The sequence below is a fragment of the Sparus aurata genome, chromosome 24 (genome assembly GCF_900880675.1).
Source record: "Sparus aurata chromosome 24, fSpaAur1.1, whole genome shotgun sequence".
NCBI classification, from domain to species: Eukaryota; Metazoa; Chordata; class Actinopteri; order Spariformes; family Sparidae; genus Sparus; species Sparus aurata.
In genome coordinates, this window is record NC_044210.1 from 12,023,656 (window position 1) to 12,051,555 (window position 27,900).

The 27,900-nt window shown below is 43.2% G+C and overlaps 4 protein-coding genes across 6 annotated transcripts; 1 reads left to right on the plus strand and 3 right to left on the minus strand.

The window, feature by feature from the left end:
• Positions 1-483: 483 nt before the first annotated feature.
• Positions 484-1,473, minus strand: LOC115576561 (trace amine-associated receptor 13c-like). The gene has a single exon (XM_030409087.1). The coding sequence runs from the start codon at positions 1,471-1,473 to the stop codon at positions 484-486; it is 990 nt and encodes a 329-aa protein (XP_030264947.1).
• Positions 1,474-2,974: 1,501 nt separating this feature from the next.
• On the minus strand, positions 2,975-4,037 carry LOC115576560 (trace amine-associated receptor 13c-like). Its single transcript, XM_030409086.1, has one exon. It carries the CDS (start codon positions 4,035-4,037, stop codon positions 3,048-3,050), a length of 990 nt encoding a protein of 329 aa, XP_030264946.1. The 3' UTR covers positions 2,975-3,047.
• A 5,193-nt stretch (positions 4,038-9,230) lies between these two features.
• hemk2 (HemK methyltransferase 2, ETF1 glutamine and histone H4 lysine) lies at positions 9,231-13,677 on the plus strand. Of its 3 annotated transcripts, none has more exons than XM_030410055.1 (7): positions 9,232-9,688; positions 11,336-11,422; positions 11,511-11,601; positions 11,690-11,773; positions 11,848-11,989; positions 12,329-12,431; positions 12,888-13,677. In XM_030410055.1, exons 1-7 carry the CDS (start codon positions 9,552-9,554, stop codon positions 12,889-12,891), a joined length of 648 nt encoding a protein of 215 aa, XP_030265915.1. In that variant the 5' UTR covers positions 9,232-9,551; the 3' UTR covers positions 12,892-13,677. The 3 variants fall into 3 exon arrangements, with proteins under 3 accessions (XP_030265916.1, XP_030265915.1, XP_030265917.1); XM_030410057.1 differs by lacking the exon at positions 9,232-9,688 and adding an exon at positions 9,695-10,792; XM_030410056.1 differs by lacking the exon at positions 12,888-13,677 and having other exon boundaries at positions 9,231-9,688; positions 12,329-12,435.
• On the minus strand, positions 12,448-27,400 carry gart (phosphoribosylglycinamide formyltransferase). The gene is made up of 23 exons (XM_030410058.1): positions 27,293-27,400; positions 27,010-27,101; positions 24,885-25,034; positions 23,909-24,004; positions 23,652-23,826; positions 22,945-23,056; positions 22,332-22,400; positions 22,095-22,254; positions 21,957-22,040; positions 21,786-21,871; positions 21,541-21,709; positions 20,066-20,297; positions 19,707-19,801; positions 19,516-19,625; positions 18,860-19,058; positions 18,481-18,732; positions 17,855-18,007; positions 17,319-17,522; positions 17,096-17,236; positions 16,609-16,739; positions 13,403-13,544; positions 13,199-13,314; positions 12,448-13,060 (listed from the first exon to the last, which is right to left on the minus strand). The coding sequence occupies exons 3-23, from the start codon at positions 25,027-25,029 to the stop codon at positions 12,875-12,877; spliced, it is 3,057 nt and encodes a 1,018-aa protein (XP_030265918.1). The 5' UTR covers positions 25,030-25,034; positions 27,010-27,101; positions 27,293-27,400; the 3' UTR covers positions 12,448-12,874.
• Positions 27,401-27,900: the final 500 nt, after the last annotated feature.

The window sequence follows — 27,900 nt, forward strand, 5'->3', positions numbered from 1 at the left end:
CTAGAGTCACCATCCGGGGATTGGGTCGCCGGGGCCCCCGCCCACGACTGCACTGGCCCCTTCTGAACCCTCCCGCGAGTGGTGAGCCCACGGGAGGGCGGACCCACGTTGCTCGTTCGGGCTGCGCCCGGCCGGGTCCCGTGGGCATTGACCCGGCCACCAGGCGCTCGCCTGCGAGCCCCAACCCCAGGCCTGGCTCCAGGGTGGGGCCCCGGTGACGCCAATCCGGGCGACGTGAACTTCCTTGCTGTTTTTTCTGTCATTAGGGGCATTCACTGTTTCATTCAAAGTCAATACAAGACATGTGCAGTGAGAGGTCACTGGTTAATGTGCTTCACCCAGAAATGAGGTGTGTATTTATGAGAAACAGCTCTTTACAACACAAGTGTGTGACAAAGGAGGTGCTGTAGGGGGTCTGTGATGATTGACCAGAGCTGAAACAAAAAACTGCAAAGTGCCTGAAAACTGATCATTTCAGTCCTGCTACAAGACCTTGACCTCCCGGGAGTGACTCTGCAGTATTCTGAGGGTGACGATGAGTTTGATAGCTTTCCTAAACCAGGGGTAGAAGAGAGCATAGATCAGAGGGTTCACACAAGAGTTCGTCAGCATGATCCAAGACAACAGAGCATAATAGGACAAGCTAGTGGAGGTGTCCTCACCAGCAATAGCGGGATAGTAATACGGACAGAAACACATCAGAAACACAGCTACTACAATCCCAAGAGTCCTGGCTGCCTTCCTCTCTGATTTTTTAGTGGTTGGAGCTGCTCGCACAGTGGTGGCAGCAGTCTGCAGCCGAATGACACGCACCTGAGACACAGCAACCACAAACACCCTCATATAGAGAACAACCATGACAGTACAAGGCCCCACAAATGAAAAGAGGAGATCTAGCATGCCTGAGGTGTGGCTGATGACCACCACACACTCCCCATGACAGGAGCTGAATCTGTCCGGTTGCCGTAAATGTCCCATCAGAATGCACCCATTGTAGATAATTGAACAAGCCCAGCATATACAGATTGAAATTTTAACTCTGTTCAGTGTGATCTTAGCGGAATAGAGCAATGGGTTACAGATAGCCAGATATCGGTCTATGGATATGAGCACCATGTTTCCTATGGAGGCAGAGAGTAAAGAGTAAGAAACCAAAGGAGTCAGAGCACACATGAGCCTCCCCAGCAGCCAGCATGTCTCCATGTAGCGCAGGCCCTCGATGGGCATCACCAGCAGCCCCACCACCAGGTCAGACACAGCCAGGGACAGAAGCAGGGCGTTGGTCGGGGTGTGAAGCTGCCGGAAGTGGGAGATGGAGATGATGACGAGCAGGTTGAGTGTCACTGTGAGCAGAGAGATGAAGGCCAGCAGGGTGTAGAGTACTGCAGTCTCAGAGCGGGGTCGAGGCAGCAGCCTCCTGCAGGAAGAGTTGAGGTTGGGAAAGCAGAGAGGAGGGCTCTCAGCACCGTCCATCAGGGAGGAGGAGAAGCAGTGATGAAGTGGGGCAAGAGAAATGGTTAAATCATCTGATAGACTGTGTATTTATCCACCTCCAAGATCATCCTCCTCTTTGTGGACCCTAAGAGATGATGTCATCTCTGTCCCTCATCTTCAAGGCAATCACCCCCTCTACATCTTATCTCCCTCTATTATCCTTTTACATTTTAAATAAGTTCAAATAATGCCTTTATTAATGTTTAATAAAGTATTGAAGTATATGTTATATTGTAAGAATCCGCCAAGAATAAGAACAATTTTGAGATGCTAGTGAAATACAAGTTGTGCCATCAGTTTAAAATTAGTGAGAATCTGATCAGAATGAATTGGTTTTAAAAAGGGGAAAACGAGGTGGTAGAGGGCTTTAAAGCACGGCCGAATGTGGATTTTGCAGTATTTTGTAGGTCTGTAGGCCCTAAATCTTTCTGCTGTACAAACAGGCAGAAAGCACCTTCTACAGTAAAGTGCTCTCTCATCACCCCCATGTGGCTACAGCCAGAATGTGAATGCCTTGTGACTGTGGCCCAATTCAACTGATTTGCTGAGATTTATTTTATCAAGAACCGGTTGATATCAAGAACTGGTTGATGTGTTTAGCAAATTCATCTTTTACATTTTATTTTAGTTTTCACAGATATATACCTAAGGAAATCACACTGCAAACAGCCGTCTACCACTCTCCAGTGTGAGATATGTCTTGTAAAATGTCAGCTATTCGTTTCTTCTTATTCATTATTTATTTTATTTTTGTAAATCTGTGACACTTCATGCTCTCATGTTTTCTAACTGTTTTCAAATCACTGTGATTTACAGGCCTGATTCAAACAGACACCTGGATGAAGCTCTCAAATTGGTAAGTCCATGGAGGCAAAAGGATCATTCTGAATATATATGTGAATATGTAGCATTATACTTATTGTATATGCACATTATGTATGTTTTACTTGGTGGGGCAGAACCCGTTTTTTGCATTTTGTCGCTAGAAATTCCTAGTTTTTGTGTTTCTTTTCAGAACCAGTAAGTTGCAGGGAGACAGGAAGTGCATTTGACAGCAGCTCAGTGTTAAAGTAGACTGAACATGGCAGAGATGAAGACAACACAGGTTTGATTATCTTTAATAGCACAGCTGGCAAGAAAGCTAATAAAAGATGCACTACAGCGCTGAACAGTAGTGCCAGTGATGACAATTTAGAACACACAAAAGTAAAATAAGGACAATTTCCACTGAGAGAATATTACTGAAGAGATACAAATCACTAGATAATTGACATTTTTAAGTTTATATCATTATATTTGCACGTTTGATGTCATTTTGCTGTCTAACACAAAATCTGTGCATTCACTGTTTCATTCAAAGTCAATACAAGACATGTGCAGTGAGAGGTCACTGGTTAATGTGCTTCACCCAGAAATGAGGTGTGTATTTATGAGAAACAGCTCTTTGCAACACAAGTGTGTGACAAATGAGGTACTGTAGGGGGTCTGTGATGATTGACCAGAGTTGAAACAAAAAACTGCAAAGTGCCTGAACACTGATCATTTCAGTCCTGCTACAAGACCTTGACCTCCTGGGAGTGACTCTGCAGTATTCTGAGGGTGACGATGAGTTTGATAGCTTTCCTAAACCAGGGGTAGAAGAGAGCATAGATCAGAGGGTTCACACAAGAGTTCGTCAGCATGATCCAAGACAACAGAGCATAATAGGACAAGCTAGTGGAGGTGTCTTCACCAGCAATAGCGGGATAGTAATACGGACAGAAACACATCAGAAACACAGCTACTACAATCCCAAGAGTCCTGGCTGCCTTCCTCTCTGATTTTTTAGTGGTTGGAGCTGCTCGCACAGTGGTGGCAGCAGTCTGCAGCCGAATGACACGCACCTGAGACACAGCAACCACAAACACCCTCATATAGAGAACAACCATGACAGTACAAGGCCCCACAAATGAAAAGAAGAGATCTAGCATGCCTGAGGTGTGGCTGATGACCACCACACACTCCCCATGACAGGAGCTGAACCTGTCCGGTTGCCGTAAGTGTCCCATCAGAATGCAACCATTGTAGATAATTGAACAAGCCCAGCATACACAGATTGAAATTTTAACTCTGTTCAGTGTGATCTTAGCGGAATAGAGCAGTGGGTCACAGATAGCCAGATATCGGTCTATGGATATGAGCACCATGTTTCCTATGGAGGCAGAGAGTAAAGAGTAAGAAACCAAAGGAGTCAGAGCACACATGAGCCTCCCCAGCAGCCAGCATGTCTCCATGTAGCGCAGGCCCTCGATGGGCATCACCAGCAGCCCCACCACCAGGTCGGACACAGCCAGGGACAGAAGCAGGGCGTTGGTCGGGGTGTGAAGCTGCCGGAAGTGGGAGATGGAGATGATGACGAGCAGGTTGAGTGTCACTGTGAGCAGAGAGATGAAGGCCAGCAGGGTGTAGAGTACTGCAGTCTCAGAGCGGGGTCGAGGTAGCAGCCTCCTGCAGGAAGAGTTGAGGTTGGGAAAGCAGAGAGGAGGGCTCTCAGCACCGTCCATCAGGGAGGAGGAGAAGCAGTGATGAAGTGGGGCAAGAGAAATGGTTAAATCATCTGATAGACTGTGTATTTATCCACCTCCAAGATCATCCTCCTCTTTGTGGACCCTAAGAGATGATGTCATCTCTGTCCCTCATCTTCAAGGCAATCACCCCCTCTACATCTTATCTCCCTCTATTATCCCTTTACATTTTAAATAAGACTTCAACTAATGCCTTTATTAATGTTTGATAAAGTATTAAAGTATATTTTATATTGTAAGAATAAGCCAAGAATAAGAACAATTTTGAGAAGCTAGCTTGCTAATAATCTCTTGTACATATTCCTGTAGAGCTGTACCATTCCTTTCATCATGCAGGAATACTACCTAAATCCTGACAGCCTTCAGAGAGCATTCTGATGAAAGTAAGTAAAGTAAGTTTTGTATTGTCTGATTAGTCAGTAGGTTTGCAGTTTTAGATATTAGCAAGCCATCCATAAAGGGACTTGGGTGTCTCATTGAGGAGCGATCTAAAAAGACAGCAACTTTGGCAGCAAAGAGTTTTAAAAAATTTATTCGACACACAAGTGCACTCATTTACTTTTCAAGACTTAGAGGAGAAATCAATACCACTCTCATGAAATGACAAGCAGGACTCTATTGAACGCCATTCATCACCTTATGCTTATCTTGGGTGATGACAGGTGCAGTGCTTTAAAACTCCTCCAGTGGTATCCCGAGGCAGTCAAAGGCCCTGCCCTGGTTCACTTCTGAGTTGGTCATGCCTATTCCGAGCTCTGTCTGGATGTTCGAGCTCCTCACTGGCAGGAAACCATGGCCTCAGTTTGGAAAGTTCTGACCATCATCCTGGCTGCTTTACACTCAGCTGCAAACCACCCCAGTGTCTGCTGGAGGTCATGGATGGAAGAAGCCATCAGAACCACTCCATCTGAAAAAATCAGAGACATTGGACAAACCTGGCGAAGTCTAGCAACGTCTATGGTACCCGATACTCCCCACAGTTTCCCCCACAGAACTCCCTGGGTGACATGGTCATAGGCTTTCTCCACGTCCACAAAACACATGTAGACTGGATGAGCAAACTCACGTCTACCCCCTGAGCAGTCCTGCAAGGGTGAAGAGCTGGTCTACTGTTCCACGACCATGAAGGACTCTGTATTGTTTCTCCTGAATTCAAGGTTCGACAATCAGTTGGAGCCTCTTCTGGGTCCTCAAAGATTTGCCACCTTAGTGTGGTGAGGGGTTTGTGTTTGCCTTTGATCCTGGGGGGTGTTGTAGGGACAGTAGCTTCTGGTACAGTTTACTAAGGCAAGTTGCTCTCAGGGGAGGGTCCAGACTAAGGGCCCGTCTTCGCCTGCCACCTGGGCATCCTGATCCCTGGCATCGCAGTCTGGTTGTAGAAGGGGAAGGAACTGCGATTGGAGCTGGTGCTGGACTTGGAGTGGTACCAAATAGATAAAAAGAGTTCAGCCTCTTGAACCGAACTCCTGGAGATGGGCTATACTATCTCCTTTTCTGGGGTTGCCCTGGGTCACCGGAGCAGATGCACAAAGTTCAATAAATTTGAACCTTGTCTCCAGTCACCTGACACCATTTCTTGAAAACCTTGGATTCAAGAGTGCAAACTTGTTCATGTTTATTTGACCTAACCCTTAGTGAATATGTTGGTTTAACTTTTATGTTTTGAATGACTCCAACCTTCAGACGCTCTCACACCTCGAGACTGGATGAGCAGCCGCCAGGATCCTGCTGGAGAAGTCGCAGGCCTCAGTGACCCTCCTTCATTTGGCCCTTACTGCAGCTCAGCAACAAGGCAGATAAGCTATACATCTCACTGAAGGCCGAGGACCATCGCATATCCATCTTGGATGAAAAGGTTTTTTCCATCTCAGAGCTAGGCTCTATCACACCCAGTCACCCACATTTAGGGGTGGTTAATCGGCCCAATTTCCCGATTCGATTCTGATTATTGAAGTCTCGATTTGATTACAAATCGAGTTTCGATTATTAACGATTATCGATTCGATTGTCAGTTATTAACGATTATTGATCTTCCATTTAACATCAGTCAGCTGCTGAATTATTTTACTTATCTTTTGAGTAACACCTCACAGCACCTTCAATATTGTATAGTGTAACTGTAATATCAAAATCATTATTTTTTTGTTTTAAATGTAGTCTTTCACTGTTAAAAGAAAGTTGCCAAGCTCAGCAGCCGGACTCATGTTAGAAGCATTGTTGGTGACGAGAACCAGGGTGTGTTTATCTGTTCCCCACTCGTCTGCCATTGCTTTGAGAAACTCACACATATTTGCGCTTGTGTGGCTATCATCCATAGCTTTCGTCTGAAGTACGTAGCACATTGGCTTCCATTAACTGCTGACATAATGAGCTGTAACGGTCACATATGAGACTGTAGCTCTGGATGTCCAGTCATCACAGGTTATTGCTACCCTGTGAGCAGAGTTGAGGGACTCTTGCATGGAAAGGTTTGTCTCCTTGTAAAGATTTGGAATCGATTTAAGTGTGAAAAAGCTCTGGGATGAGATAACATATCTTGGCTCCAGACTGTGGACCATGTAGCGGAAGCCAGTAAGAGGAGGACTCCAGTTTGTATTACTATTTCAAAAAAAAGAAAAAAAAAATTTAAAATCGATTTTTGGAAATTTAATAATCGAATCATAATCGTCAATATTATAATCGCGATTAATCAATAATTGATTTTTTTCACCACCCCTACCCACATTGTGTAAATCGTACATGTACGTGCACTGATAGCGGATTGCTATCTTGTGGCAGTGCAAAATGACAGTGCCATCAAACCAAAAGCTCGTCTACAGTCAAGAGCGCAGTCTGTTTACTGCTATTTATAGGATGCATTAGATGCGACTAACATTCAGGTTCATACAGTGCATGCACATATTATCATTTGAGAGTCTGTTTTCCAGTATTTTATACAGTTTGAAATGCTTCCAGGTACTGGCACACCTGGCTCTTAAAGGGAATTGGAGCCAGCACTTGGATTAGTTTGACTTAAGTTCTGCCCAAAACACACCTATGAGTCTAAATAATAAATAATAAATCAGAGTCTAAATATCCCTTCTTTGCCCTGATTATCCACTGTTTGACTAGAAAAACGAACTTGGAAAGGCCTAAACGCACTAGCACGTTGCACTTTAGACCATGCACTATAGACTGTCTAAATAGGGCCCAATATGTACAAGATGTTGACATCATGGTGAAAAAGACGGTGTTGTTGGGCCCCAGGAAAAATCACAGAATGTGTCAAACCTCGTCAAGTAAACGATCCTGTATGTTGAATATTTTTCATGACATCCAGGGAAGGTTGCATCATTTTGGAATACTTTTCCTAAGTTTGATTATCAAAGTTGCCATTTCACTTGTTTACCTGTTTTCATCATTACAGTTTGTTTTTTTAACACCTCAGATTGGCCCGGTGCTTCTGTACTTTAGAGGTGTTAAGGAACTGGCTCTTCTGCTAATGAGAGACGGCGCTCAGACATTAACTGTAATCGGTGCTTGTATTGCTGTGGTGTGAAAAGCTCTAATTTGATCTCGGAGGTATTGCTCTTGGTGTTTATTTGCACAGTTCCATGTGCTTGTTTGCATCACAGATGTTACATCATGTATTATCCCTATAGTGATGTAGAGGGGAGCAATTATGTTATGGGAAAGATCCATGTTAAGGCAAATATCAACAAAGGTTTTTATTTTGAATCACCAACCTCTCAATTACAAATAGTTTTATTTAAAAAAACAATGTTTAATTTATGTATTAAATCTTTAATCCAAAACAAACTTTGTTATATTTCATAATTACTTTTCACAAGTCAGTATTTGAACTTTTGCAATTACAGTGATTAGTTTTTCTAACAACTTGCCAAAACAATTATGATCAAGAAACTGTGTTTTTCATAAACTTGCCTTTAATTGTTGTTATCGTTTTTTTTATGCAGCGATAGTTTTGTTTATTTATTCGCCTGGAGTCCAATATGGCTCCTTAATTCAGCTGAATGTGTGTTAATAAGCCAGAACTATTCATTTCCTTGTTATCAGTCTGATATTGTATTCAGTGACCACTCAGTTGTTTATTTTGTCTCATTGCCATTATTTGTTTTGGCTTTAATGAATCCAGCAGACCATTTCCTCAATTTATTGTTACTGATTTTTTAATTCACAGCACTTATTGCAACCTTTTAAACAGTAGGTCAGTCTAAGATTTTCTCCTGCCCAGAATACACTCTTTTACTTTTTTCCTCTTTGGTCTTTTTGCATCTATGGCGTCTGTAAATGCTGCTGAGCTTGGTTGAGATTGTAGAGTAGATTCCGGTATAGCTAATAATCCAAATTTAAAGCCCTGAAACATTGTCCCTTTAATTAGATGTTTTAAATTGTACCTATTCTGTTCTCTTCTTTCATCTTGTATCTACTTCCCTATATAATTGTATGTTTAAACTCCATTTTTTCAGAAAGGTGCGACGCAACAATGATGATAATAATTCTGTGTCCATATTTACTTTTACTTCTGGTAACTTCAGGGACATTTAGCAACATATACAACAGTCCCTTGACCCTTCCTGTTAGTTTGTGCATCAGTTATTCTAATCCAAAGATACACTGGAAAATGCTACTTTAAAGTAGAAACACAAGGAGTACTAGGTGTTTCTTGCTTGTTGCACAATAATAATAACTTACAAAAATCAGCTAGTGGAGCAAGGGAAAATTGTCTAAAAATGAGTCCCATTTATTTCACTGAAATGCTACTTTCTAGGTGATTATGTCTTATCTCAAATGCAGTGAGAATATTATATTATATGACTAGAAATTAGTCAAATATCCTCAGTAGTATTTTGAGGTTTTGCAATGTTTATATTAAAATAACACCAATAATTCTACTGCATGATAACTGTTATTCTGAAAATACAAATGCACCTTTAATGCAGGACTTTTCCCTGTAATTTAGTTTTCTTATTCTGTGGTTTTGCGACTTTTAAGAAGCAAAAATAGTTAAGTTTGTAAACTGAATACAGCGAGTCATAAATATCAAAAGGTCTGTAGTAGCAGTGTAAGTATTACTGGAGAAGTACTATTACTTAAAACCAAACATTTTAGGTCTGAACAATTAAAAAAAGTTACTTTGAAACCCATCCGGTCCAGTTTTAAGGTCACATTGACACGTCACCGGCAAGGAAGGGGTTACGTGACGTCAGTGTGACGCAGTTGTATACACGGAAGTGTGTCGTGAATGAGCGAGTACGGACCCAAACCTAGCTATCTTTAATTTGCTGCTTTTATGGAAAATATTAGCGGTGTTTTTGAATGAACTTGACCGGAATGTTTGTCCGATAACACGGTGCCAAAGTCCGTTAACACGACCGACAATGTTAAAGTAACTGACGAGGAGCCAGGAGCACGTGCGGCCGGTTAGCGCTGCTGTTAGCGAGCTGCTAGTTAGCTGTTAGCTAGCTGCTAGCCTCCAGCTGTGAAGCCAACATGTCTGCAGGGTATCCCACTCCAGTGTACTCTCATGCTGGAAGAGGAGACTTCCGAGATGTTTACGAGCCTGCAGAAGACTCTTTCCTGTTGATAGACGCTCTGGAGAAAGATGCAGAGAAGCTGCAGCTCATGAGGTCAGACACAAACATGTAACTAAGTACATTTACTCAAGTACTTAACACTCAGGTAAACTTCAAAGGTACTTGAGTTTTTTTTCTTATTATACACATGCCACTTTATACTAGTACTCTGCTACATTTGAGAGGGAAATATTTATTACTTTGAGGACCTTTTACTTTTAAGTACGTGTACATGACCACAGATTCAGAGTTTTGTGTTATAATTTGTTTTGTTGGGTGTGTCTTCATGGTTTCAGCTTCACAAATATAAAGATTTTCTACAATTCCTTTTAAATTATTTTAATGAGCGTAGTAAGAAAAAGTAATGTCATAGTTGTTTTGGAAGATATTGCATTGCGAAAATGAGTCATCTTTGCGAATTGAGTAATTTCTGCATTTAATTGTCCCTGGGGAAAAAGTGATTTGTTTCAAAACAACAAACAAAACAAACATATTTCCTTCCATGTGTAGAATATGATGTGTTTTCCTGCCCTAATTTGATCTTATCTCCACAGAATTTTAGGTATTTGTCTGTTGATTTAACAAAACAAACACTGAAGAGCTCACTCTAGAATAATTTTGCATTGCAGATCATAGACTAATCCATAATCAAAAAAAATCATAAGTCGCAGTTCCAAACAAAACAGTTGTGAAATCCTGTTTTACATGACTTCATATGTAGGGCTGGGCGATGTGGCCGAAAGTGTTATCACGATATGTTTTTTTATATTGAACGATGTTGATAATTGTCACAATATATATTAAACAATAATAGTAATGTTTAATTTACAGTTTTAAGAGCATTCTCCTTAGGACAGAACCCAAACAAACCAGAAGGTTTAGAAAATACAATTATTTATAATCAGATACTAGACGACAAAGGCCCTGTTTTTAAACTGTGCTTACAGGCACCATATCTTCAGTGGTACAGTATGTATTTGCGCTTGTTATGTCTTTATCGCTTCAGTTTCTTCTTATATAGGGAAAAAGCAGTGGCGATTGTTGGTTGTCGAAGTGATATCTGACTGGTTGAAGCAGTGGGGCTGATCTGTTGGCTACTTGTGAGGAGGCTGTCGCTAGCATGAGAGCGCAAACTGATGCTCTCAGAGTTCTGTTTGGGTCGGTACCCATCAGTTTCTTCACTCATTTTCTTCTTCATTCTGAGTTGTTGTGGGTGGGAGGGGCCAGAAACACCCATCCACCACGTGCATTTGTTTCTCTGCTGTGTGATTGGCTGTTGGTGTAGTGTTTTTTAGGTAGAGGACAACAGACTCAAAACAAAAATCGTCATCATGGAAAATGTTATCGTGAAAATGATCGTACTTTAAGTACGTTTTCTAGATTCTGCGTCAAACTGGGCTGTCTATACTGTATAAAGTCCTTCACAACAAATAACACAACATATAGCTACAAGTCAAGATTAAATAATTTATAAAAGTAACATTTAAAGTTACAAATCAAATAATTAAGGAAATGCTAAACAATAAAAGTTGGTCTAGTTCCTCAGGTGAGCCCCGTCACAGGGTTGGAGCCCTCACAGCTAAAGCCTGGTCCCCTGGTCCCTCTTGGTCCTCAGTCGTTTTCCTGTTAGCATCACGTTTCTCCTGTAGTTCACCTGAATGACCTCTGAATATTTAAATGTTTATTCTCTGCTGTTTCCAGCCCGTGTGTGTGTCTGGAGGTGGGCAGCGGCTCAGGAGTGGTGTCAGCGTTTCTGGCATCAGTGGTTGGACCTTCAGCTTTATATCTGTGAGTAATTAAAAAAACGTTTTAAAAACTAATTTAAATGTGCTTACCTCTTCGTGTAAGGGTGTATGAGTATGTGTTTATCTTTCAGCTGCACTGATGTGAATCCTGCAGCAGCACAGTGCACCGCAAAGACAGCGTCCTGTAATAATGTGTCCCTGCAGCCCGTCATCACATCCCTGGTGAGACTTTAACAGCCACATTCAGGTTTTCACTTTTTTTACGTGCAATGACCTGAATGCTAAAGGTGTTTTCCTCTCCCTCCTTTAGGTGGAGAGTCTTCTGCCCCGCTTGAGTGGCAAAGTGGACGTCCTTCTCTTCAACCCTCCCTACGTGGTCACACCGTCAGAGGAGGTGGTTCAGCTCTGTACAAAAGGTCATCTTCAGTCCAGGGAAGAGGAGAATACTAATGAGTGCTTCTGCTTCAGGTCGGCAGCAGAGGTATAGAGGCGGCCTGGGCCGGAGGAGAGCGAGGACGAGAGGTGACCGACAGATTTCTGCCCGCTGTAGCTCAGCTGCTCTCCACCGAAGGGTTGTTTTACCTCATAACCATCGCTGAGAACGATCCAGGTGAGTTTACAGTAGAGCAGTATCTTGATATTATATCCTTATCATGGTACAATACTGTATAATCTTACATTTTAAATATAGTTACATCAGAGGCGCATGTACGTGATGGTTAAAGCAGCTACACATAACTTTAATGTAGTTGATTCTGGCGCCCCCATGTGGACACACTATTAAATATGTAGAAATACCCAGTCTTCTCGCTGATGGTCTCCTTTACTTATGTAGGTTGAATAGAGGCAGCAGTATTAAATTGTGATGTTTACAATCTCCTTGAAGGATGTTTAAATAAAGATTAATCATGTATCGACATACAAACAGCATTTTTTTTTTCCTCCCCAGAGGAGATAATCCGATTACTGGCCCAGTGTGGTTTGGTGGGAGAGTCAGTTCTGTCTACAAGAGCCAGAAATGAGAGGCTCTCCGTCCTGCGCTTCCACAGAACGTAAGAGACATGGAACTTTTATTTTGTCAGATAGCTTTATTGACTTCAAAAATGCGCCTCTCTACAAGACAAAGAGAAGTGGTTGCATTCACCCATACAGGTTTAATCATGACAGAACAGTTTCTGCTGTACAGACGTTCAAACATTCATGATTCTACTAACATACTTCCAGTGCAGTTTTATGGAATGTCTTTTCATTTCAAGTATCGTGCTTCTTAATACAAACAGTTTGAAATTCTACTTTATATTCTACATAATGTTTACAAGCTTTAAGCATCCCAAGAACAAATGTACCAAACTCAACTGGTGGTGGAAATGTGAAAAGGACAGTTTAGGAAATAGTTTGACCTCAGCTGATGCTTAAGAAACCCCATTAAATGTGTTTTCTAGCGTCAGTCTGCTTTGTTAGTGTCGTGTAAACTGTTAATGCTGATCTGTGTTGTCTAACTCTTCCAGGTGATGTGTCCGTCCTCTCCAAGCCGGACAGCTCCGCTGGCCACCAGCTCCAGAGCGGCGGGGAAGGCTCGGTGCTCGGCCTCTCGGATTCTGTCGCACAGGCTCTCCTCCGTGTCTCCGACCATCACGGGCACCGCCTCCTGCACGATGATGGCTCCTGCATCCACCTCTTCCTGAACACAGATCAACAAGTCAACATCAGTGTGGAAAGACCAAGTACTGGTGTCAATATATGCATTTCTGTTGGCATGTATAAAGTAATTACACTTGGGATACATCTCAGGTATCAGCTCTGGATTTGGATTACTTACTGCAACAAAGTGGACCGTGCAGCCAGCGACCCGAACCCCGGCCTGCAGAGCCTGCTTCTGGGCGTTCACACCCTTGAATGAAGGCAGCAGGGATGGGTGGATGTTCAGGAGCTTCCCTGTGACGTCAAAAAACCCCCAAACATTAAGACCTTCCTTTGATTGAAGACTATTTAATAATGTGAGAAATAGAGTCTGTTTTCTCACCGTTCCATTTCTTGACAAAAGTCCCCGTGAGTATCCTCATGAATCCAGCCAGACACACCAGCTCCACCCCGAACTCCTCCAGCACACGATCTATAGTGCCGTCAAACTCCGCTCTGCTCCCGTACAGTTTGTGGTCCACCACCTGAAGTTGGAGTAAACACACATGACTGTATCAACAGATCAGAGGCTTGTATATTTGTTCAGTTAAATGCTGTGATTCTCAGCTGCCAATGTAATATTGAATCTGTTTATAATAAATAATGATTGAAAGATGACGTGACGAGTTTCATCCTGCTTCTTATCTGTGGGGAGGAGACAACTTAATAAAAGTTTAGTTGTTGATGGTTCATTTTCCCATAACCCTCTGCTTACATCTGAGACAACAGTCCCCTCCCCTCAGCTTGAAGCAGACAAGGCAGGAGTTGAACCTCTGTGGTGACTACAAGCCAGGAGCACAACCCACTGCGCCAATCGGCCAAAAACTTGAAGTACTTCTCTGTGTGCTTTTGTACTTCACTGAGTTTTATAAGAGTCAAACCCATGACCTCAAGACTTCCAACCCTGGTTTAACCCTGCTGAGCTAAACAGTCTGCAACAACCAGAGAGTCTCAATTTAAGAGTCAGTCTCAGACCAATGTCGTTTTTATAAACAGTGATATTTGATAATCTAAATACTATAATAATTAGATTTATAAAGTCAGCAAATCAAGATAAGAAACTGCAGCTGGCAGTGAGCCTGCTTTCTGTTAGCAGTGAAGTGATATGCTCCATGCCAGAACATCATAAAATATAATGGTTAAAAAAAAAATGAAAGTTGCAGTAGGTTATAAATATGCACCATATATATAGTTTTTATTATTAACAGTATTATTTATTCTTGACTTTGACTGGGAGCAGCTGTAACTCAACTCCATCAGTATTTCTGATTCATATATTATGCAGTCAGTTGTCCATATTTAAAGTCAAATTAAACAAGTTAACAGCATGATAGATGTCACATTTACATGTCAGAATCTGGTTATTATAGACAGATTCAGTATTAAACTGTCATGCATCATCACAGTAACAGAGTAACATACATTGGCAGCAGTAAACACTCATAAAAACATTATAAACAGACTCAGCCTAGAGTAGAGTCGGAGAACAAGACGAAACATAACGTGAATTAAACATGTGTGTTCTCCGACAGATGAGGTCAAGTTTCAAAGTTTAACACCTCAGCAGGTGCAAAACACTTGCTGCGATATGTTGACGTGATTAGTGCTTAGATTATCACAAATCACTGCATTTATAAAAAAACGACGGTGCTTTTTATTCCCACAGATGTCACATTTACATGTCAGGATCTGGTTAATATAGACACAGATTCAATATTTTACTCATTTATCACCACAGTAACAGCATTATGTACATTAGCAGCTGTAAACACTCACAACATTATAAAAATACATATGTGGGTTTGGTGCTGACCTGTATACTGAACATATAAGGAGCAGTTAACGTTTCATTAACATCTGTTCAGTAACATCAGGGGTCCGTTTCACAAAGCAGGTTTAGTGAAAACTCTGAGTCTGTTAACCCTGAAATGAGGGAAACTGAGTTTTCCGTTTCACAAAGGGAGGTAACTCAAACCAGAGAAAGAGGGGTAACTCTAGCCTGTTTCACAGAGAGAGGTAACTTAAGCTCTCGGTCAGTTACCATGGTAACATACTCTCTGAAACTAACCTGGTCGGGACCAGGTTTTTCTAAACAAACCTCGAGTTTCTCTCTGTCTCCGCCCTCTTTCAGCCACACACGGTATTTGATTTCCTCATTCATTCAGTCAGCAGGCGAGTTTTGGCGTAGTATAGTTCTGCCGTCTGTAGTCTCAGTCAGTAAGCCTTCATTAGAAATTATATTAGGTGGCGACTATTTTCACTACCATTGCATGTCCTTTTGATAATGATCCCGTGGATGAAGGTGCAGCATTACTGCGCAGAGAATTAAATATTCGTCGGGAGATGATTATCAGACCGCGCATAGATGTTCTTGCATTTCCAGACAATTATCTTTTTGAGCGGTACCGTTTCACGTCACAGTCCATCATTTACATACACAACCTAATCCGTCCTTACATTTCCAACATTACCAACCGAAGTCATGCTCTCACATCCCAGCAGATATTGTGTGTTGCGCTGCGTTTTTTTGCAAATGGGAGTTTGTCATACACCGTCGGAGATGCAGAGCAGTTGAGCAAGGCAACTGTATGCAGAGCGGTCAGAAAAGTGTGCCTCGCCCTGAAACGGCTACTACCCATCTTTATCGTTTTCAGCTCCTCTGCCTCCGTTAGAGGTGGCGGTGCTGGGCCACCACCCGTTTTACGGGCATCTGCTTTCTTTCTGTTGGCTAAGTAGAAGTCTGTGTTAGTTTAAATAGGCTTAATTATTTAACAGAACATGATATAGATGAGAAGACATTTATGTGTGTGAAAACAGCATTATGTTGGAGAGAAAACAACTGTACAGTCAAACAGCCACTTAATATTTACTTTACAATGTAAAACATGATCAAAATGAGGTACCCCCATGAGATTATGCCGAGGTCTAACGTTTTTATGTTTCATCTTAAGTTGCTGCCAAGTGCGCTTCTCCCCCGCGGGATTGCACCTAAATGAAATAAATTAATAGGCTACCACTCAAGTTTCCCCCTGTAATATTATTGTGATTGCAAAGGACTACGTTTAAACTTACGCATTGACCCGAGCACCAATGTTCTCCCACGCCGTCTCCCTCTCTTTTGCTGCTGCAGCGGTGTTACACTTCCTTCTAAAAACGTGCTCAAACTCACCGTATGAGCGCATTAATATTTCCAATTTCAGTGGGTTGAAAAACGTAGCCCTCCTCTTCCCCGTTGTCATGGTGACTCGTCGAATCGGGGCTCCACTGATGCTGTCTTTTTATACTTGTGGTGCACGTGCTTAACTCCAGGTTAAACTACTCCGAGTTGATCAAACTAACTCAAATCTGCTGTTCTGGAACCGAAAACTCAGAGTTTCCTATCTCAGAGTAGATCAACTCAGAGTTCAGGGTTAGACTCAGAGATTGTTGAACCTGCTTTGTGAAACAGACCCCAGGTGCTCAATGAGGCGTCTATGTATATATGTCTACGCTTCTAACTACCAAATTGTGGGTAAAAATATTTCACGTAAAATTGTTACTGTTCTTTACCCGTGTCTGGATGCCAGCCAGCGACGCTCTCTTCAGGCCCTGAACTCCAGGTCTGTTGGAGATGACCACCACGATCTCTGCTGAGCTGGACGGTCGCTTGGCCTGCTCGATCAGCGCCTGCAGGTTGGTGCCTGGGACGGATACAGACGTGTTGATGCTTATTGGCTTTCTTGCCGAGTGTTAAATGGGAAGATTGATACCGCTCGTGTCTGCCCAGAAAAAACATAGCTGGAGCCAGCCGCCAGTTAGCTTAGCATAAAGATGGTAAACAGATGATTAGTGAGCCTCGCTGTGTGAAGGTCATAATTTGTGTTTAGAAGGACCACTGAAGCTCTCCGACATGTAATTCTTGCTGGTTTAATCTGTACTAAAACACATATTGTGGGTTTGCCTGGAAAGCTAATTTGCATATCTGCCAAAATGTGTAACTACTCCTTTAACGGAGAGAATCCCGACAGCACTTATTTGAAAATGAACAGAACCACACCTGTTCCAGAGATCAGAACAGCGACTCTGGTCCTCTTGTGTGGCGTGTTTCCATTCTGCTCGACCACCAGCTCTGCACTGGAGGCCGGTCCTGCGCTCAGCAGGCTGTGTTTCAGGTTCCTGACCACCACAGGTTCTGCCCCTGCATACAGAAAACACACAACATTATTTCCATCTTACAGTTCTTTAAGTTGTGTGATCATACTCATGTCTCCGTGTCTTACCGGGCTGTTTGTGTGCCAGTGAGCCCACGATCCAGGCCTCTTCCTGTGCCTGAAGCTGGCGTAGGACCCTCTGAGCGTCCAGGGGGGACACCACCAGCACCGCCCCCAGGCCGCAGTTGAAGGTGCGGGCCATCTCCTCCTCGCTCAGACCCCCCTCCTTATGGAGCCAGTTAAACACCGCGGGGATGCTCCATCTAGAGGCATCTGCATAGACACCAAGAGGAAATATTAATGAGGAGCCGTGGCCTGACATTACAAAGAAGTGACCTCTACGTTCTCAACAGAGGGAGAGTGATCCCAGCTGCACCACAATATGGACTGTACAAGCTGAACAGAGCAGAAAGCTGTTCATTGACTTTCATGTCATACAACTGTACATATGTTTGTCCAGGAGGCAACTATTTTTTCCTCAGACTGCCTTAAAAAAAAAAAGAAAGATGCAGCTCCATCCAGATGTCCACCCGTCTCATGTCTCTCCCGGTTGTTGACGTCAACATATTTATATGCTTGCGTTGCACTGCACGCTTTCATCTCACCTAAATCGACAGCCAGCTCCTGGGGCAACACCCGCGGGATGTTCTCCAGAAGTCCACCCCCTGTGATGTGAGCGTAGGCTTTGACAGCACCGCTGCGAAGGATCGGCAGCAGCAGACGGCTGTAGATCTTTGTTGGCGTCAGCAGAACCTCGCCTGGTGGTTTCATACAGGGTTAGAGTGACACAGAAAGATGGTGCGGCCGCAACTAACAATTAGTTTCTTTATCAGTGGGCTACATTTTCAATTGTTTGCTGTGAGAATGATCACAAAATAGTGAAAAATCCCTCTAAAAGTGTCCCAAAGAGCAAAATAATGTACATAAATCTATTGGAAAAACAGAAAGTGCCCACATTTTTAACAGGATAAATGTAGAAAAATTACAGAAATATTAAAAAATCTTAATAGTTGGCATTTACACTCCACCTAATTTCATAGCGAGTATATCATTTTTCAGATAAAACAGACTTTTAAACTCTTAGATTTTCAGATCATGAAGATGATGAAATTATTGATGAATGTCTACAAAATGTCACAGCAGTCCAGCTGCTAACATCACTAAAAGTGTCAAAATTAGAGACGGATTCTTCCTGTAAAATCTCCGACCTTGCGTCTTGAAGCTGACTTACCGACAGTCTGTCCCGACTTGCCAAAAGGAGCAGGGGAGCCGTAGCTGAGGTCGGCCTTCTCCAGGACTTTGCGGACGAGGCTGAAGCCGTTGCTGTGGACGCCAGAGGAGGCCACTCCGATCAGCATGTCTCCCTCTGCGATGTCGCCCAGCCTGGGCAGCAGGGCTCCACGCTCCACTGCTCCGACACAGAACCCAGCCAGGTCGTACTCTCCTGGAGCGTAGACGCCCGGCATTTCTGCCGTCTCACCACCTGGACCATCGACACGAAAGGAGAAAGGCATAAAATATGGCATCATGAAGGGAAGTCTGCATATTTTAGACAGTAGAGACACAACATCATCATCATCATCATCATCATCATCATCAAACCCTCTCACCCAGCAAAGCACAGCCGGCCATCTCACAGGCTTTAGCGATGCCGCCGACCACTGACGCGGCCACGTCGACGTCCAGGATCCCGCAGGAGAAGTAGTCGAGGAAGAAGAGCGGCTCGGCGCCTTGAGCCAGAACGTCGTTCACACACATGGCCACCAGGTCCTGCCCCAGGCCGCCGTGCTGGCTGCACGCCTGCGCGATCTGATGAAAATATAAAAAATAAAAAAATTGAATGAGAAGAGGTTTCTGTTACAAAGTGGACCTGTGACAAGTTTCATGTGATATTCACGGTCAAAGTTTTGTGTACAAAATGCACCCGACAATGAGCTAAACCTCCTTCCAAACGTCCGTGAAATAATCCCAGATCTTTCACACTTCAAGTTAATGAAATTTGTTTTTCTGTTCTGGGATTTTAAGGCGCTGGAGTCTAAGCCTTTGAATCCGGCTGCAGATAAGCACACCCCCCCCCCCTCCCCGCTGCGCCGTTACTCTGCAGCTAAATTTGGATCCAGTTTCTGAATTGTTATTTCTCGGCCGATCTGGCGTCAGCCAAAGCCAATTTGGAGCGAGTCGAATACTTAATTCATCTGTTTGTTCTCCGTTGCTCCAGGACTCTGCCACATATTTGCACAAACAACATCTTTCATATTCCCCCCACCTTGAGTTTGGTCCCCACTCCGTCGGTCCCGGACACCAGGATCGGGTCGATGAAGCCTGCTGCCTTCAGGTCAAACAGGCCAGCAAAGCCTCCCAGCTCTGCGTTACACCCTGGTGAAAGAAAACCCCGTTACCGCTTCATTCATTCTTTTCATCCTTTCTGTCCATCATTTATCATGAGAATGGGGTTACCAGCTCGGGAGGTCGCCTTGGCCAGAGGCTTGATCATGTCCACCAGCTTGTTACCAGCAGCGATGTCCACCCCGCTGTCCTTATAGGTCAGCCCTCTGTCAGAGACACAGTGACTGTTAGTCTCAGCACAGCTCGTCTTACAGGAGGCAGCTTTCAAAGTGTTCTACTGTTTTTTAAAGCATGTTGAGTTTGATGATCTGTGTTCTAATTTAAAGAAAAACTGACACGCTGCTGCTCTTTTTAAGTGAGGTTTATTATTCATGGTGTTCGACATGATGAACTGTAAACAATTCGCTTGAAAAAAATACAAAAAAGAAGTAGAAAACAGAGGGAATGTTTCGGTGTTTCACTCCACACACCTGTGTTTGTTCAGGTGAGCGATGGCCCGGTGGCCGATGTCGTGGCGGTACACGCTGCCGGGGAAGCTGACGGCTGCCACGCCCTGATTGGCCGCCTGCAGAGCTGTCTCCAAGGACGACCTGACGGCGGTGACGGTCAGGACCCGCCCGCCGCTGGACACCACGGCTCCGTCCTTCAGGGCGGTGCCGGCGTGGAAAACCTGCAGCCCCATGTCCTGAACCTGAGACAGACCTGAGGACGACATTTAGAAGGATTCATTCAGTGCTTTAGAATTTAAGATCTGTGTGGAAGATTTTATATGATGATTGTTTTCTTCCTCACTTTCCTTCTTTACAAAACATATCTAATCCACACATACCCGACTGGATCATGATAATCTCTGCTCAGCACTGTAAACGTTTCATCTTATCGTCTGTTCTTGTTCTTCTTCTGTTCTCATGTTTTCAGTCTTACTGTTGTTTTGTACACCTTTTCACCAATTAAAGAATTTGATTATAACAGTGTTCATTTTATTCTGATGGCATTCGTGCTGTGCTGGGGGGGAAAATTAAATCCTGGTGAAAATTGAAGTGTGTGTTTTGGCAGGTAAACAGTGTCTGTTTTGAAAGACCAAAGACAAATCTATCTAAATCCAAGACAGAGCAGCTTTCAGACAATGTTTGAACCCATTAAACCCCCATATTTGTAGTACAATAAGGACAATTAATGAATGAAGTTTGCTTTAAATCACCTCGTACAATATTAACACTCGAAGGTTTGTACTACAAGAAGTCCTTTATGAAGTTCTGCTCTGGTTCCAGCCTCTTAAATCTGATTTACTTCAAATTCAATGTTTCTAAAGAGAAAGCAATTGTTGGTTGCGGCCCTGAAGTTTGCATCCATTCAGTTCTGCTTTTACTTTCCCCTCCAGATTAAAAAGAAAAAATAATTACATCACACGAGTTCAGAGTAGAACAGAAATTACTTTGTCCACCTTTTCATTCAAAAATGTTGATTTCCCCCCCCCTTTGCTTGTGTGTGTTAATAAAAAGGGACATTAAAAAGACATATTACATCTAAAACATGACACAGTACAACACATTAACATTAAGGCTCTAATAGGAGCTCATCAAAAGAAGCACCGGGTACATGATAATTAGCTGTGGTTAATATAAAAAAGAAGAAAAAAACAGGTGTGTAAAGTTTGGAGGTGCAGAAGGACATTTTCATAGAAAGAAGAAGAATCAGACGCTCATGAATAAAACTTGCTTCACTGAGGGTGTCAGAGGGCAGTTACACAACAGACTTCACCACTAACACGTTTTGTTCATCATTCAATACAGAGCTACGTTTAAACAGTCTCCCTCTCTTCTAAAGTCAAGGACTGACAATTCAAAGTCTCTTAAGAAACTTGACGCCCACTCCAGCTTCTCAGCTGCTTGAAGCAGCTTTGTTCTGGTTGTTTTACACCTTCCTTCCTTTCTTCCTGCGTTACCTGTGATCTCCACCCCCTTCTTGTAGGAGCCGGGGTAACCGGCGCTGGCCATGACCACAGTGACTGCAGAGCTGTCCTGCTGCCACACGGGGGCGCTGGAGGCCAGTTTGCCACTCATGGTGTTCAGGATCACCTGGTACAGGTCGCTCTGCAGGAGCGGCAGCAGCACCTGGAGGAGACGCAGGTCGGATTAATGTTTGTTTGAAGAGAAGGTGCAGTGACTGATCAGAGGTCAGGAAGCCCACCTGACACTCAGGGTCTCCAAACCGACAGTTGAACTCGAGGACCTTCGGCCCCTGTTTGGTCAACATCAGTCCAGCGTACAGCACGCCTGGACGGAAGCAACACAAGCTTATAATAATCTGAAGCTAGAAAAACTCAGTGTGAACACAAAGAGATGCAGACAGAGCACCTACCAACATAAGGAGTCCCCTCCTCCTTCATCCCGTCCACCGTCTTCTGCAGCACCGTCTCTCTGATGTCCTGCAGCAGCTCCCTGGCTCACCTGCACAGGCAGCAGAGTCACGACGAGCAGGAGCGAAACGACAACTCACAAAAAGCTAGACGAGAGGTGGAGGCAGTGTGTACCTGAGGGGTGGGGCAGTAGGCCCCCATGCCGCCGGTGTTGGGGCCCAGGTCTCCGTCCTGCAGCCGCTTGTGGTCCTGCGCCGGAGGCATCGGAGACACCGAGGAGCCGTCGCTGAAACACAGACACTACAGGACGAGGGGAGGGTTAATCTGTTGGCTTCACAAACGCAGAGTAAAGTTACAGATTTCACTCGATCACTCACAGACACTTCCTCTCCCTCCAGGAGCTCTTCCACCACCACCGTCTCCCCTGCAGATCCAAAGGCTCGATCCTGCAACGCACAGACGAGGGAACTCAGAACTGGGAGAATCTCAAGACGACATGAATACTGTCATGATACTTCAATCATGAAGCTCCATGAAGCTATAAATTATCAGGTACTTTGCTCTGTTTGCATCGCCTGCATACGAGCGTGCTTATACCCTTCGTCTTAAATCTGAAGTATTTCCAAACAAGTTCAAGTATGAAGTTAAAAGATTGGGTGAAGGTACGTCAACTTTCATGCAGAAGAGCTCGACTCGTTTTGACAAAAATACATCAGACTTCAGACTAAATCGTGAGTTTTTTAAAAAGAGGACCTGCAGACAGTCTGTGCATAATGTCTGACTAAAAATAAGGAACAAGCTGTAGTAAATATCAGTCGCTGCTAGCTGGGCGAGAAAACATACTGTACTGACAAATTGTCTCAGTCCATTTAACACAAATGGATTCTACTGAGACTGATCTGTGGTCAGCAGCCAGATCTCAACGTTTCATTTAGCGTCAGTGAAACCTCATCTTTCCTCTCCTAATGAACACACAGAGATGTCTCCAACCTTCATGATGTCCATCACAGCCTGACAGGCCTCGTCCTGGTCTCGAGCCACGATGACTCCCTTCCCTGCTGCCAGCCCGCTGGCCTTCACCACCAGCGCCGGGAATTCGGCCCTGGAGACCCGCGAACGAGGAAATAAAGTCAGCTATATGCGAACTCTATCCACGGGAAAGCACATCTGGAACAGATGCTGCACGGCTGATATGGAGCATAAAATGTTTTTTTTGTGGACCATTTAACATTTGCGGTGCACAATATTGTTTGCTTGGGATCCATATGGATGGAGGCTGTCAGAACGTGGCAGCTGTTGTTGTTCTGCCCAAAGATGCTTTATAGGAAGAGAGAGATGACTTTCAGCGAGGAGGAGGGATTCTGGAAAAGTTACTACTTTGTTTATGGAGGCTTGGTTTGTGTGACTTCTGTGAGGGCGCTCTCATATGAAAGGCAATCATCACATCTTAGATCATTAACTCATGAATCCATCTGAGGAACCAAACTTTCATTTTCTATCACAGAGAAACTTCTGTGTGTTTAATGGCTCTGAAAACAAAACCGCACCGACTTTCCTGCTGGATAAACAAAACTGATACAAATGTTACAGCCTGTGAACCGAACAGCCAACACCTAATTCCCTCTAATAATTACTTCATTGTGTAAGTAAGTGTCCCTGTGTGTCCTCGTGCACAGGTACGTATAAACTTTACTGACGTGCGGATGTAGTTGCAGGCCTCCTGGGCGTCGGTGAAGGAGCCGTAGCGAGCGGTGGGGATGCCGTGGCGCTCCATGAAGGCCTTGGAGAAGCTCTTGCTGGCCTCCAACTGAGCCGCTTTGGCAGACGGGCCGAAACAGGGAACTCCTGCCGCCGTCAGGTCGTCCACGATGCCTGGAGGAGACCGTAAAGTTCAGGCAAAGAGACGAATCAAATCATATGAAAGAGTTACTGGAACATGATGGAGCTCGCTTACCTGCTGCCAGCGGCACCTCCGGTCCGACCACCACCAGCCCCACGTGATGGTCCTTGCAGAACTGAGCCAGGATGGTGTGGTTACTCACCGACACCTCTGCATGGACAGACCAGTTTATATTCACATTTAATATGATGTGATATGATTCTGATGTTTTTCTGGGGGTAATTTTTGACTTTTCTCAGGGTAATTTTTGAAATTTTCTTGGGGTAATTTTTGATATTTTCTGGAATAATTTTTTACATTTCTGGGGATCATTTTTGATATTTTCTTGGGGTAATCTTGACTATTCTGGGGGTCATTTTAGAAGTTTTATGGGGGTAATTTTGCACTTTTCTCAGGGTCGTTTTTGAAATTTTCTTGGGGTCATTTGTGACTTTTCTCTGGGTCACTTTTTGATATTTTCTGGAATCGTTTTTTTTTTTTACTTTTGTGGCGATAATTTTTGATATTTTCTTGGGGTAATTTTTGACTATTACGGGGGTCAGTTTATTTTTTTTTATATTTTCTGGGAGAAAAAGAGAGAGAAAAGTCAAAAACGATCCCCAGAAAACCTAAAAAATGACCCCAAGTAAAGTCATTTTAAAACAAAAAGTCATAGTAATAAAAGTTCTACAAATGTTATTGTCCTATAAACAACCAACATGTTTTTGTGACCAGTCAAATCAAACAAAAAAGTTTCATGTTTCAAAATGTGCCACTATTCACTATGAAATTATTGCAGATAGCATTTCTAGCACTTTATTCAAATTCAAGCACCTTTCAAGCCTTGAAAACACGACATTAACATTCAAGTGGATTATAGGATTTCCAGCACACATGTCCTGTTCATAAAGCATACAGACACTGATCCTGTCAACTCTCAGCCCAAACATGTGTTTGTATTTGTGGAAGGCCTGGCTTATTATACACACATCACTGAGGTAAAAGGCTGTCAGGAAATCTTGTAGAATGAAAAGATGGCGTTTGTATTTACCGGAGTTGCTGATCTTCCCGCAGCTGGCTGTGCCCGCGTTACCCGGGGCAACCAGGACCTGCTGAACCTGCGACGACTGGGCCAGCTTCCAGGCCAGCGTATGCTCCCGTCCGCCGCTGCCGACCACCAGCACCCTCTCTGCCATCGTACCTGAGCGACGAGAAGAGTCAAGGTGATTCAGAGAACAGCCAGCACTTGTCATTCTTTAACCGTCCGTAAAGCAGCTGTTTAATTGCATGCAAACATTGACCTATAACGAAAAAGAGTTCCCCTAAGCCGCGAGGAAGCGGTGACCTTTACTCGGGCCCGGGGTCTTATATTATCTTGTAACGCCACACTAACACGGATCCAATCAACTAGAACAAAAACACAAGTCAACAATTAAATGGCGTGGTCGCCAGGCGAGGCCAAATCACCAGCAGCTGCACACAGCGGCTCATTTGCATTGAAAAACAAAGCCATTATCAGGCTGATATACAGTGAGCCTCAGTCTGGTGCTGCAGCTATTCTGCAGTCTCTGTCTGCGGGTGCTTCTTTACAGAATCCAGTGACTGGATCATATATATTTTTCTGAAGCAAACCAAAGTATATTTCATTCAAGGAAAGAAATGCTGATTTTAGAGATATACAATCACCTGTAAAGACCTCTTGTTGTTATATTTACCAATGATTTTTGCAACCTTCTTTAATAATGTAGTTTTGTTTATATGTGGCGGACCCTGCCACCTCTCTAGCTTCACAGCAGTGTTCTGGGGACCTGATTTTCTTCTGAGAGCAGCTCGTTTATTCACTTATGGAAAAGATAAATACATCCGAGTTTGTATTATTACCTCATTGATATTGTTTATGTTTAAAAGTCGCAGTTTGAATTTCTTCTCCAAAACTACGTAATGCCCCTTTAAGAGGATGCCAAACTGAAAAGGAAAATCAAGTGAAACATGATATGCAGTGTCAAACCATTTTAATTCTACCATCAGAAACCTCATGACGCACATCTGGATGAAGACCAGATTGATTCAACCAGTTTTGGGGCTTCCATGTTGTCCCAAACCCCCCAAAAGACGCTAAATATCAACTTTTAGAACTTTAGGTGTAAAACTTCCGCATAAAAAAAGCCAAAAAAAGGAACAGAGATACTCGAACAAATCGGGGTCAGAGTTCAAACCGTCCCGACCCGCGGTGACCTGAATTCTTGACGATTTCGCAACGACATAGTGCAGATAGATTGTCTAAAAGCTGCATTGATCGGGCGCTGATACAGTACAAAGGGGTGAGTGTTGCGCTGCATGAGTGGTGCACATGTTCCACTATTAGTCGAATCACTGGCTTTGATTGGAATCACTCCGCTCATGTGACTCACATGTCAGGAGAGCAAATCAAAGGCGCGAGGCTGACAATGCAGAATTTAAAGACCACTTTAAAAAAAAAAGGAGCACTCAAACTCAAACATTTTAGATTTACAATATTAATAAGGTAAGAGCACACACTCATATTTCCATATTTGAATAAACAAGCTGTTCTCAATAAGGTCCCAAGAACACTACGGGAAGCTGGAAAGGTGGCAGGGTCCGCCACATAAACAGAGGAAAACAGTATGAAACTGTGTTGTCCTCTAAGGTCAGTTTGTTTATCCAGTTGTTAAATCAAAGACAGCTTGTTTAGGCACAAAAAACTCTCTCTTTAGATTAAAAGTCTTCCCCAAAACTACACAGTGACCCTTTAAACAAAATTGTGCAATATGGAGGTATCTAATTTTACTTGTCCATAATGATACTAGAATGTGAGGGCAGTAAGCTTTTCTGTGGCAGTCTTGTGTAAAAGATGTCAAACAAGCAAATACAAGCACTTCAATTGCATCAACATGGCTGCACATTTTTTGTGCAGATTGACAGGAGGATGGTTCTGTCTACATCCTGAAATCTACTTCAAAACCACAAAAATTTAAACAGTTTGCTTGAAATGAATTAAATAACTTCAATTAATTTCCTGTACAAGCTAGTAAAGCACAGGAAACATGCATTTATTCTGCTTTCACATGAAAAAAAACAACTTTTCATGACCAACTTGTGTTCTTTAGCAGCTTTAGCACATGAACGTCTAGCATGCTGTTTATTGGGACACTCACCTTTGTGTTAATTAATGAGTGAAGCAGGAAATAGCCGGAGCCCAGTTTAGGACAACAGTCCAGAAGAAGTGTCTCAGCTCTCAGCCTGCAGACTGACCGGGGATGCAAACTGTTATCACACACACCGACACACACACACCACGTGGATCCAATATATCACCGTGATGTGCTTATCAGCGAGCTAGCTGCTAGCAACATTAGCTCAAAGTGCTACGTAGCTTAAAAAACGCTGGACTTCGACATTGTTCACCTGCTGTGTTTTTACTGTGTGTCTTCTTCTTACCTCTATCTGCTGACCGAGAAGTGATTTTTTTGGGAAAAGTTTGGGTTGTTTTTCAACTTCCGCGGGGTGTATCTGTCTGGTGCATCATGGGAATTGAAGTTAATCGGCAATGTCTGGTCAAACGTTAGAATTTTCACATCGAAGAAAATGGGATTAAAATTGAATACTTTGAATTTATCAACAAATAATTATAGCAGGTTTACTCACAGGATTTTCTGCTTTTGAGGCTAAATTTGTCTGCAACTAGTTTTATTATTTTATTGTGAAAATGTACACAATGACCAAGTATTCAGATCCTTCAAAGTAAAAGTAAAAAATACTGTAAAAATACCCGAGTGCTTAAAAAGTAATATATTCTTGCAGCCATGTAAACGCACGATTTAAGTCAACTGAGGTGATTTTAACTATTTGTTAAATGATATTAATTATTTAATCTTTATAGATCACTCAATAATCATTATATCAATGATTTGTTTTATGAAAATGATAAAAGTAGTGAAAAATGTAGTCACAATTACCCACAGCCTCAACTGACACTGTCACAAACATGAATTGGCATGAGAAGAAAATACTAAAGTACAGGTATCTCAAATGTACTACCATTTGTA

Bases quoted from the DNA above. Each gene is read 5' to 3' on its own strand.
- LOC115576561 (XM_030409087.1), bottom strand. From the start codon at position 1,473: ATGGACGGTGCTGAGAGCCCTCCTCTCTGCTTTCCCAACCTCAACTCT.
- LOC115576560 (XM_030409086.1), bottom strand. From the start codon at position 4,037: ATGGACGGTGCTGAGAGCCCTCCTCTCTGCTTTCCCAACCTCAACTCT.
- hemk2 (XM_030410056.1), top strand. From the start codon at position 9,552: ATGTCTGCAGGGTATCCCACTCCAGTGTACTCTCATGCTGGAAGAGGA. The intron at 9,689-11,335 runs GTCAGACACAAA...TGCTGTTTCCAG, and splicing joins GAGAAGCTGCAGCTCATGAG to CCCGTGTGTGTGTCTGGAGG. The intron at 11,990-12,328 runs GTGAGTTTACAG...TTTCCTCCCCAG, and splicing joins CATCGCTGAGAACGATCCAG to AGGAGATAATCCGATTACTG.
- gart (XM_030410058.1), bottom strand. From the start codon at position 25,029: ATGGCAGAGAGGGTGCTGGTGGTCGGCAGCGGCGGACGGGAGCATACG. The intron at 22,255-22,331 runs GTGAGTGATCGA...CTCGTCCTGTAG, and splicing joins TGGAGGGAGAGGAAGTGTCT to TGTCTGTGTTTCAGCGACGG. The intron at 21,710-21,785 runs GTGGGCTTCCTG...CGTCTCCTCCAG, and splicing joins TTGGAGACCCTGAGTGTCAG to GTGCTGCTGCCGCTCCTGCA.